This window comes from Chiloscyllium punctatum, chromosome 32, assembly GCF_047496795.1.
Source record: "Chiloscyllium punctatum isolate Juve2018m chromosome 32, sChiPun1.3, whole genome shotgun sequence".
Lineage (NCBI taxonomy): Eukaryota > Metazoa > Chordata > Chondrichthyes > Orectolobiformes > Hemiscylliidae > Chiloscyllium > Chiloscyllium punctatum.
Window position 1 is genome coordinate 7,824,180 of NC_092770.1, and position 12,341 is coordinate 7,836,520.

Here is a 12,341-nt window from a genome sequence, read left to right on the forward strand (position 1 = left end):
CTCTATCTATGAGAGTGCTCGGAGGAAGGTCTGCCGGAGTCCTCCAGTATCCCAGAATCCTCTATCTACGAGGGTGCTCGGAGGAAGGTCTGCCGGAGTCCTCCAGTATCCCAGAATCCTCTATCTACGAGGCTGCTCGGAGGAAGGTCTGCCGGAGTCCTCCAGTATCCCAAAATCCTCGATCAATGAGAGTGCACGGAGGAAGGTCTGCCGGAGTCCTCCAGTATCCCAGAATCCTCTATCTACGAGGGTGCTCGGAGGAAGGTCTGCCGGAGTCCTCCAGTATCCCAGAATCCTCTATCTACGAGGGTGCTCGGAGGAAGGTCTGCCGGAGTCCTCCAGTATCCCAGAATCCTCTATCTACGAGGGTGCTCGGAGGAAGGTCTGCCGGAGTCCTCCAGTATCCCAGAATGCTCTAACATTTTCATGTTGGACGCGGACCTGGTGAACGTGGTGGTCGGCGTGACTGATGTAAGCGATCGTTTTTCTCTTTTTCATCTTTATTAGGGGAACCAACAACTGTGGAATCGCAGCGAGTTGTGAATGCGATCAGTCCGGTTTGCTGAATTTCTGCCAGTGCAAACAGGAGCTGGTTTCAGAGGTCGGCCCGACGCCAGAAGCCCCCACCCCGCGCGCCTTACCTGCGGAGCAGACAAGGGAGTACCACTCTGCCCAGACCCAGACATTATTGTGGTTTCAAACACATTATATTTTAATTGTTATTCTGGCAGAGTGTTTACGTTGATTTTAAAACTTTCTCCGCCTCTCTCCACCTTCCTAACCTAGTTCCTCGGGATCGAGGATGACATTATTTCTATTCTGGGCTGATGGGTTCTCAAATAGCTAGCAAATTCAATCACATCTGCATGTTTTGCCACGTATGTATTTCTAAAGCCTACCCTACACGGGGCCAGAGTGTACCCTCAAATCCTATCCCACTCGGCTGATCTATATTCCAGATTCTGCCTCTCAGAGGAAGGCTGGTAGATTAGGATCTTTCAGAGAATAATTTTGCTGTTGCAGTTGCTGTTAAATACCTTGAGTGTAAATAAATGTAACTTTTTAACGTTATATTTATAATTACACCACTTACGTTAGCTGGAATATTCTTTCCAACTTAGCAAAAGCATTGCAATGTCCTACTGTTACTGAAGTAGTGAACAGAGTCTGGGTTCATCATGTTCTGAATTGATCAGTTGTTTATTGGACCACTTTGATAACCTTTTGACAAAGGAAATAGAGATTTAAGTGTAATAAACATTACCAACAAAGAAGTTGAGTAGAAAAACTCAAAACTGAGGTAACAAAACAATCAATATAAACTAAGCTGTCCAATGAAAGGAAGACATTCAGGAAAGAAGACTCTAAACGGGAATCATTTCCATTTGTGTACAGGATATGTTTTGCTTTACGTTGTAAAATACTAAGCAAATATTGCAGTTGTTCCTTCAAAAAAAAATTTAATTCCCCAGGAGCATCTAATGTCAAAGACACTTGTGCCATACATTGCAAGGTATTGAGCATCCCCTCATACCATTAAGTTACCATCATGAAATCCTGTCAACAACAATGGGACTGCTACTGATCAAGACTGTGATTTGAACACTCTCCACTTGCCTGCATAGGTGCAGTTGCAACAGCACTCTGAAAGCTGAATGCCATCCAGGACAATCCTGCTTGATTGACACCCCATCTATCACATTCAAAATTCACTATTATATTCATTGCAGTGTATATCATTATGAGAGGCACTGTGGTAACTCACCAAGGCTTCATTGCTAACACTCACATTACGTAACCTTTACCATTCAGAGGAAAGGCAACCATATGTATGTGACACCATCGCCTGTGTGTTGTTCCTTCTCTATCATTAGGTCAACTTGGTGAAATTGCTTTCCTAAAAATGCTGAATATATCACATGGGCTATGATGGTTCAAGATTCACCACCACTACCACGTCAAGAGCAATTAGAGATGTGCAGGAAATGCTGGCCCACCCACATTTAGCGTCTCTCACATCCTCTGAGCAAATACAGTTTTTAAAGTCTGGTACAGCAACAGTACAATATTGAGTGTAGGCCCTTGAAATGTATTCAAGTAACTATGGCCTGATGAGATTAGTTCATGAACTAATAAAACTGTAGTAGAGCCTTTTGAAAATACCATTTAAAGTGAAACAAATAAAAACAATGTATAAATCTAAGAAGGTTTGATATGGTGTTGGTGCATATGTTTGGCTATCTTTTTAACGTGAAAGTTGATTTCTGCTGTCTTGTCTCGTTTGTGCCTATCCAATATTAGAAATTAAAATTAATAGATAAGATGTTTCAAACATGGGGGAGAGAAAATTGAGTATTAAATTTATTACTCAGTTCTATTTTGTACAGTTGTATTAAATCACTAACAGTGTTTTCAATCAATGTTAATATCAATACAAATCTGTACTTTCATAGGGCTATCATGTGAGAAATATTTCAAAAACCTTCTAAAGAATAATGTTCTCCCCTCTTGTTTCTTGAAAATGTCGACTTGAGCTGAGAGAGTATGATTTCAAACTAACCTTCCTGAAACTCAGGAGAAAGTGAGGACTGCAGATGCTGGAGAGTCAAGAGTCGAAAAGTGTGGCACTGGAAAAAGCTTTTTACAGCATCACACTTTTAGACTTCAAAAAACTCAAGTCAATCAGCCATTCTTAACCAAGAGACTTTGCATTGAACTTGGAGATGCAAAATGGCTCATTCCAGTAAATCTTTACAGTAAGGGTCCTTGAATAAAAATCAATTGGGATCAAGAACCCTAACTTGTTTTCTTTTTCTCCCTTTACCCAATAATTAAATATGGAAATTGCTGGAAAACCTCAGCAGGTCTGGCAGCATCTGTTGAGAAAATCTTAACATTTTGATTCCAGTGACCTTTCTTCAGAACTGTTTATTTCCCAGCAGTTTCTGGTTTTCTTTTTGATTTCCAACGTACGCAGTTCTTTCGGGTTTTTTTGGATCAAATATGGAGTTTGGTATAGATGAGTTTCACTGTGTTAATTTTCCCAAACACACTCCGATGTCCAGCAATACATGAATTCAAACAGCACAGACAGTACCTGTGCAGGTTCAGTGCTGTGTCAGGGAGTAGTGTGGGTTTCTTTTTCTCTTTCTTTCTCTCTCTCACTCTCTCTCTCTCCTGCACTGCCTGACCATGTGCTGCCATTGTCTGTTCCTCTCCTTTTTAAAAGTGCTGTTGCTTTGAAACTTCAGAGTAAAACAAATGCAACAGCATATAAAACAGTAATTGCTGCTCCTCGAATTTGAGGAAATCACCTCCAACACCTAAAATACCTCAAAAACGGAGTGACCTGTTACAGCCAGAAATTTTTCCTGTCCTCCATCTTGGATTACCCAGATCAATCTGAGACTGGTATGGTTGAGAAAAGAAGCAAGTCAAACAGTCAGGGCAGGCAGGGACAAAGCAGAGAACAAGATAGGACTGATAAACTGCATTTATTTCAGTACAAGAGCCCAACAGGGAAGGGAGATTAACACCGGGCATGGTTAGGAATGTGGGACTGGTATATCATAACAATTAAATAAATGTGGCTCAGATGGACAGGATTGGCAGCTTAATGTTCCAGGATACAAATGCTTCAGGAAGGACAGAAAGGGAGGAGGGGCAAATGGCATATTTGATAAGGAATAGCATTGCAGCTATACTGAGGGAGGATATTCCCGGAAATGCATCCAGGGAATTTAGTTGGGTTGTACTGAGAAATAAGAAAGGGATGATCATCTTATTGGGATTGTATTATAGACCCCTTAATTGTCAGCAGGAAATTGAGAAACAAATTCGTAAAGAGCTCTCAGTTATCTGTAAGAATAAAAAGGTGGCTATGGTCAGGGATTTTAAGTTTCCAAACACTAGGGACTGCCCTAGTGTTAAGGGTTTAGATGGAGAGGAACTTGTTAAGCATGTACAAGAAACTTTTCTGATTTAAAAAGTAGATATACCTACTACAGAAGGTGCAAAACCTGACCTACTCTTGGGAAATAAGGCAGGACAGGTGACTGAGGTGTCAGTGGGGGAGCACTTTGGGGCCAGTGACCATAATTCTGTTAATTTTAAAATAGTGTTGGAAAAGAATAGACCAGATCTAAAAGTTGAAGTTCTAAATTGGAGGAAGGCTAATTTTGATGGTATTAGGCAAGAACTTTCAAAAGCTGATTGGGTGCAGATGTTCGCAGGTAAAAGGACCCCTGGAAAATGGAAAACCTACAGAAATGAGATAATGAGAATCCAGAGACAGTGTATTCCTGTTAGGATGAAAGGAAAGGCTGATTGGTGTAGGGAATGCTGAATGACTAAAGAAATTAAGGTTTTAGTTAAGAAAAGGAAGGAAGCATATGTCAGGTATAGAAAGATAGATCGAATGGATCCTTAGAAGAGTATAAAGGCAGTCTGAGTATACTTAAGAGGGAAATCAGGAGGGCAAAACGGGGACACGAGATAGTGTTGGCAAATAGAATTAAGGAGAATCCAAAGGGTTTTTACAAATACATGAAGGACAAAAAGGTAACTAGGGAGAGAATAGGGCCCCTCAAAGATCAGCTAGGTGGCCTTTGTGTGGAGCCACAGGAGATGGGGGAGATACTAAACAAGTATTTTGCATCATTGTTTACTGTGGAAAAGGATATGGAAGATATAGAATGTAGGGAAATAGATGGTGACATCTTTAAAAATGTCCATATTACAGAGGAGGAAGTGATGGATATCTTGGAATGCATAAAAGTGGATAAATCCCCAGAACATGATCAGGTGTACCCTACATCTCTGTGGGAAGCTAGGCAAGTGATTGCTGGGCATTTTGCTGAGATATTTATACCATCGATAGTCACAAGTGCAGTCCTGGAAGACTGGAGCTCGGCTAACGTGGTGCCACTATTTAAGAAGGGTGATAAGGAAAAACCAGGGAACTCTAGACCAGTGAGCCTGATGTCGGTGGTGGGCATGTTTTTGGAGGGAATCCTGAGGGATAGGATGTACATGTATTGGAAAGGCACGGACTAGTTAGGGATAGTCAGTGTGGCTTTGTGCGAGGGAAATCATGTCTGACAAACTTGATTGAGTTTTTTGAGGAAGTAACAAAGAAGATTGAGAGCAGAACAGTTGATGTGATCTATATGGACTTCAGTAAGGCATTTAACAAGGTTCCCCATGGGAGACTGGTTAGCAAGGTTAGATCTCATGGAATACAGGGAGAACTAGTAACTTGGATACAGCACTGGCCTGAAGGTAGAAGATAGAGAGTGGTGTTGGAGGGTTGTTTTTCAGACTAGTGGCCTGTGACCAAGGATTGATGCTGGGTTCACTGACTTGGATGTGAGCATAGGTATAGTTAGTAAGTTTGCAAATGACACCAAAATTGGAAGTGTAATGGACAGCGAAGAAGGTTACCTCAGATTACAATGGCATCTTGATCAGATGGGCCAATAGGCTGAGAGGTGGCAAGTGGAGTTTAAATTAGATAAATGCGAGGTCCTGCATTTTAGGAAAGCAAACCTTAGCAGGACATATACACTTAATGGTAAGGTCCTAGGGAGTGTTGCTGAACAAAGATCTTGGAGTGTAGGTTCATAGGTCCTTGAAAGTGGAGTCGCACATAGATTGGATAGTGAAGAAGGCATTTGATATGCTTTCCTTTCTTGGTCAGTATTGAGTACAGGCATTGGAAGTCATGTTGCGGCTGTACAGGACATTGGTTAGGCCACTGTTGGAATATTGCATGCAATTCTGGTCTTCTTCCTATCAGAAAGATGTTGTGAAACTTGAAATGGTTCAGAAAAGATTTACAAGAATGTTGCCAAGAGTGGAGGATTTGAGCTATAGGGAGAGGCTGAATAGGCTGCGGCTGATTTCTCTGGAGCATGGAGGCTGACGGGTGACCTTTTATAGAGATTTTTAAAATCATGAGGGACGTGGATAGGGTAAATAGACAGTCTTTTCGCTGGTGTGGGGCGTCCAGAAGTAGAGGGCATAGGTTTAGGGTGAGAGGGGAAAGATGTAAAAGAGACCTCAGGGGCAGCTTTTTCACGCAAAGGGTAGTGCGTGTGGAATGGGCTGCCAGAGGAAGTGGTGGAGGATGGTACAATTGCAATATTTAAAAGGCATCTGGGTGTGTATATGAATAGGAAGGGTTTGGACTGATATGGACTGGGTGCTGGCAGTGGGACTAGATTAGGTTGGGATATCTGGTCGGCATGGACGAGTTGGACCAAAGGGTCTGTTTCCATGCTGTACGTCTCTATGACTCTATAGATCAATACTAGATAATACATTTACTCAGTTTGCCAGTTAGACAATAAAACCTTTATCTTATTTTACTCCTATGTGAGGAATAAGAGAATAATTAGGGAAAAGGTAGAACCAAACAGGGATAGCAGAGGGAACTTGTACGTGGAGTCTGAGCAGATAAGGGAAGCCCTAAATGAATTTTTTGCTTCGGTTTTCAGCAAGAGATTTTGTTGTGAGTGAAAACTTTGAGGAACTGGGATATAGTCTTGACCAGATCAAGATTGATGAAGTTGATGTGCTGGAAATTTTGGAAAACATTAATTGATAAGTCCCCAGGGCAGACCAGATTTATCCTAGGCTGCTCCGGGAAGCGAAAAAGAAGGTTACTAAGCCACTGGCAAGGATATGTGCCGCCTCACTCTCCACGGGAGTTGTACCAGAGGATTGGAAGGAGGCGAATGTTGTTCCTCTTTTCAAGAAGGGTAATAGGAAATCCCTGTCACTTACAGACCAGTCAGTCTTACGTTGTGGTCAGTGTCATTAAAGGCAGTCAGCATGGCTTTGTGAGGAGCATGTCATGCGTCAAATCTTATTGAGTTATTTGAGGAGGTGACAAGACAGGTCAGCGAAGGTGGAGCAGTGGATGTGGTGTGTATGGACTTCAGCAAGGCATTTGATAAGGTTCCCCATGGTAGGCTCATTCATAAACTCAGGAAGTATGGGATACAGGGAGATTTGGCTATCTGGATTCAGAATTGGCTGGCTGACAGAAGGCAGAGAGTGGTTGTAGATGGAAAATATTCTGCCTGGAGGTCACTGTTGAATGGGGTCCCGCAAAGCTCAGTTCTTGGGGCTCTGCTCTTTTGTATATAAATGAGTTGGATGAGGAGGTTATGGGGTGGGTTAGTAAATTTTCAGATGACACAAAGGTTGGAGGTGTCTTCGATAGTATAGGCGGCAACTGCAGGCTGTAGCGCGACATAGACAGGAGGCAGAGCTGGGCTGAAAAACGGCAGATGGAGTTCAACCTGGATAAATGCGAAGTGATGCATTTTAGAAAGTCGAAAGACAGGATTCTTGGCAGTGTGGAGGAACAGAGGGATCTGGGTATGCAAGTACATAGGATAGGGTTGTTAAGAAAGCATATGGTGTTTTGGCTTTCATTAACAGGGGGATTGAGTTTAAGAGCCGCAAGGTTTTGCTACAGCTCTCTGGTGAGACCACACTTGGAATATTGTGTCCAGTTCTGGTTGCCCTACTGTAGGAAAGATAAAGGCTTTGGAGAGGGTGCAACGAAGGTTTACAAGGATGCTGCCTGGACTGGAGGGCTTGCCTTATGAAGAAAGGTTGAATAAGCTCAGGCTTTTCTCTCTGGAGAGAAGGAGGAAGAGAGGAGACCTGATCGAAGTATGCAAGATAATGAGTGGAATAGATGGTCAATGGCCAGAGATTTTTCTCCAGGCCAGGATTGATTGGTACAAGGAGTTGTAGTTTGAAGATATTAGGAGGAAGGTATAAAGGAGACGTCAGAGAGTTGTAAATGCATGGAATGCGTTGCCTGTTGTGATGGTGGAAGCAGAGTCATTAGGGACATTTAAGCGACTGCTGGACATGCACATGGATAGCAAAGAGTTGAGGGGTGCATGGGTTAAGTTATTATATTTAACATTAGGATTAAACCTCGGCACAACATCGTGAGCCAAAGGGCCTGTTTTGTGCTGTACTTTTCTATGTCAATCTAAGATTAGACTTTGTGTAATTTCTTTTCTAAAATGCAGAAGGAAAAATGGCAAAAAGCCTAAGAAGTAAGTGGAAGCGGAAGATGCGGGCAGAAAGGAGGAAAAGAAATGCACCAAAGGAGCTTGCTCGACTGAAACGTGTACTAGGAGTGGATGGCACTGGTGACATCACTATGAATGATGTTAAAGAAATTGCAACTGTGGTACCATGTGAGAAACTGAAACAGAACCCAGCTGCAAATGAGGATGGTAATTTATTTTCTAAATTTTGGGAAACTATTGAGCAATGTTCCATATAAAGTGCACCCATGCTCAAAGAAAAGGTACATCAAGAAAGGCTTATTGTCAGTACCCACGCTTCTTTAAAGGCCAGCAAATTCTAAAAGGCAAGAAAATCTGAAGTAGAAGTTTGAGACTAAATAAGATAATGACTTACAGTAAGAGAATGTAATGTCCCTTAACTTTGTCTGGAGGAATATGAGGAAGAAATTATATTATAAATTTAGAAGTGAGAATTGTGATGTAACTTTGTTTCCTTCTATAAATTTGTCAGAAGCCATGTTTAATCTTTTATATAGAACTCCAGTAGCTATTATTGACTGTACGTGTCATGGTGACATTGCAACCAAATTTAGAGCAGCTTCTGTCCATGGCCACAGACTGCTTAAAGGGTTCAATCCCATCCTACCTAAGGATCCTGAATTATAATGTTCACAACATTGTCCTGCCTGACTTGAGGTAACGGTACATAATATGGATTAATTCTGGATCCTATCTAATTTGTCTACAGCAGATAATTGTTTATTCCATAAGCACTTAATTAATTGGCAGAGGTGCATTAATTATAGTCATAGATTTATATAGCAGACCCTTCAGTCCAACTCATTTGTGCAAACCAGACATCCCAATCTGACCTAGTCACATCTGTTAGCATTTGGTCCCTATCCCTCTAAATCCTTCCTATTTGACAATCCATTCAGATGCCTTTAAAATGTTGTAATTGTACCTGCCTCCACCACTTCCTCCAGCAGCTCATTCCATACACACATAACCCTCTGTGTGAAAGTTACCCCTCTGGACGTTTTTATGTTCCCCTTCTCACCTTAAACCTGTGCCCTCTAGTTTTGATTCCCACAGTAGGAAAAAGACCATGGCTATTCACCCTATCTAAGTCCCTCATGATTTTATAAACCTCTATAAGGTCACCCCTCCACCTCCGATGCTCCTTGGGGGATAAAAACCCCCAGCCTATTCAGCCTTTCCCTTGAACTCAAAACCTCCAGTCCCAGCAACATTCTTGTAAATCTTTTCTGCACCATCTCAAGTTTAACAACATCCTTCCTGTAGAAGGGTGATCAGAATTGTACTCAGTATTCCAAAAATGGCCTCACCAATGTCCTGTGCAGCTGCAGTATAACATCCCAACTCCTATTCTCAAATGTTCTGGCCAATAAAAGCATGCGTGCCAAACACCACCTTCACCATGCTGTCTCCCTGCAACTCCACTTTTAAGGAGCTATGCACCCCAGGTCTCTTTGTTCAGCAACACACCCCAGGGTTCCACCATTAACTGTATAAGTTCTGTTCTGGTTTGCCTTGGAATTTAATTTGGAAAGATGTGAGGTATTGCGTTTTCGGCCAGTTATTGGCCCATCTGATCAAGGTCCCGTTTTACTCTGAGATAATAGTCTTCACTATCCACTGCGCCACCTGTTTTGGGGTCATCTGCAAACTTAACAAACTATGCTTCCCATATTCCAAATCATTTATATAAATGATGAAAAGCAGTGGACCCAGCTTCGATCCTTTGGGCACACCCCCTGGTCACAGCCTCCAGTCTGAAAAGCAACATGTTATTACCGCCCTCTGTCTCCTACTTCCAAACTAATTCTGTATCAAATTGGCGAGGTCCCCCTGGATACCCTAGGTCAAAAAGTGTGGGGTTGGAAAAGCACAGCAGGTTAGGTAGCATCCGAGGAGCAGGAGAATCGATGATCGGGCTTAAGCCCTTCATCAGGAATGTGGTTGGGGGCTGAGAGAAATGTGGGGATGGAGGGAAAGTAGCTGGGAAGGTGATCGGTAGGTCCCATGTCATCTAACCTTACTAACTAGTTTACAATGTAGAACCTTAGCAAGCACTTTGGTGAATTCAATACAGGCAACATCTACCATTCTGCCTTCATCAATCTTCTTTGTCACCTCTTCAAAAAACTCAATTGAGTTAGTGAGATACGATTTCCATGCATAAAGCTATTTTAATAAGGCAAAATGTTTGTAGGCGAAGGGGTGATGCTGGAAAAGCACAGCAGGTCAGGCAGTATCCAAGGAGCAGGAGAATCAATGTTTCGGGCAAAACCCTTCAATTTGGGAAGTAATTTAAATGTTTTCTAACACTCTAAATACAACTTATCCTTCACAGGCGATGCATCTCCAATGGATACAGATAATAAAAGGAGGAAAAAGACTCTTTTAAATGAACATGGACAGTATCCAATATGGATGCACCCTAGACAAAGAAAAAAGATCAAAAGCCAACTGAAAAAGAAGCGAAAATCAAAACAACCAAAGGGACTGGTTTGATAGACTTGTAAGAAAATAAAGCATACAAGAACTTAATTAGTTAAGATTATGATAAGACTAGAAATAAACATCAGTTTTGGAAAGCAGGTACTTCAAATGTTTTAATGTGTTGACAGTGAAAGTGTTGTCATGCATGTCTTTAGAAATGTACCATAACAATTCTAGTATGATGTTCTGTACCTTTTGAAGATTCTTGACTTGGAACATATTTTAGATTAAAAGGTTACTACTACAACAACAACAAAATGGCACTGATGTGAAAATCTGGTGTTTAGTGTTCTAAGGTTCACTTACACAGCAAGTTTAGCATTTCCCCATTAACCAAGAGTTCTCAGCTTGCAGAACACAAAAGGGATTGATAGATCTGCTTATGTAGGTGGAGAAAATATCCTGAGAAGATCAATTAAATATATAAATTTCATCTAAAGAGATCTAGTCTTGGTAAAATTTCTACATTTGTTATCAATTCGTCTTTACTCGTGTCAAACATAATGTGCAGTTTGGCTGTCAGAAATATTTTTAATAAATATACAGTATTTTGTAATGTACCTAAATAAAAACTTGCCAAGAACATTTGTCTAAATTCCATTGAAATATTTTCCAAGTTATTGTTTGCTCATTGCAATGTTACAGATTGTAGTCATCTAACTTGTACAATCTGAAACACATGACAGTGAGTGATATTAGGTGAAAATAATGACTGCAGATGCTGGAAACCAGATTCTAGATTAGTGGTGCTGGAAAAGCACAGCAGTTCAGGCAGCATCTGAGGAGCAGGAAAATCGATGTTTCAGGCAAAAACCCCTCATCAGGAATAGAGGCAGAGTGCCTGCAGGGTGAAGAGATAAATGAGAGGAGGGTGGGGGTGGGGGAAGGTAGCAAAGAGTACAATGGGTGAATCGGGCTGGGGATGAAGGTGATAGGTCAGAGAGGAGGGTGGAGTGGATAGGTGGAAAGGAAGATAGGCAGGTAGGACAAGTCATGGGGACAGTGCTGAGCTGGAAGTTTGGAGCTGGGGTGAGGTGGAGGAGGGGGAAATGAGGAAACTGGTGACGTCCACATTGATGCCGTGGGGTTGAAGTGTTCCAAGGCAGAAGTGAGTGATATTAACCAAGAGAATTGGAATGTTCTGATGATGACTTTGGAGACTCAAGATGATGTCACCAATTTTCTTCGAACTCTAAAGCATGTGGGCGGTAGTTGAATATAAAGCATACAAAATTGGGGTAACGTTGTCCTGACAAAAGTATTATTTATATCTAAACATAATTTTTTGAATTTTAATTTCAGACCTATCTGTATTGGTTACTTCTATAAAGATTTTTTTTAAAATGTCAGAGACTTCTAGAATGGTGATTTAAATCCAGCATTTGTGATCAAGCAGGTGATTGCAAGCCCTATGGAATCAATAGGAAGGTTATATAATTGAGCTTTCAGCGGTTGGGTAAACATTAAAGATTATTAACTTTGTTTTCAGTGCAAAGACACAAGGGAGTTTAGAAATTAGTTTCTCTCCTAGGAGTTATGGGAACGTTACCCCCAGCAAAAGGGTTTAGTTCATGAAATTTCCAAACCAGGAAGGATTAGCTAGAAATACGAAGGTTATTACAACTGAGAAAGTTTAGGCTCTCAAATTTGTGAAAAGTTAATGTTAGCCGATTTGAAAGGACTCCTCAAATTGTCACCACAGCCATCAGCAAAGAAACATTAAGCAGGCACTCTAATGAGTTTAAATAAAATGTT

General features: G+C 41.4%; 1 protein-coding gene across 1 annotated transcript; it reads left to right on the plus strand.

Annotated features, from left to right (window-relative positions):
- The first annotated feature begins 219 nt into the window (after positions 1-219).
- Positions 220-11,181, plus strand: llph (LLP homolog, long-term synaptic facilitation factor). The gene is made up of 3 exons (XM_072551580.1): positions 220-471; positions 8,058-8,267; positions 10,438-11,181. The coding sequence occupies exons 2-3, from the start codon at positions 8,066-8,068 to the stop codon at positions 10,596-10,598; spliced, it is 363 nt and encodes a 120-aa protein (XP_072407681.1). The 5' UTR covers positions 220-471; positions 8,058-8,065; the 3' UTR covers positions 10,599-11,181.
- Positions 11,182-12,341: the final 1,160 nt, after the last annotated feature.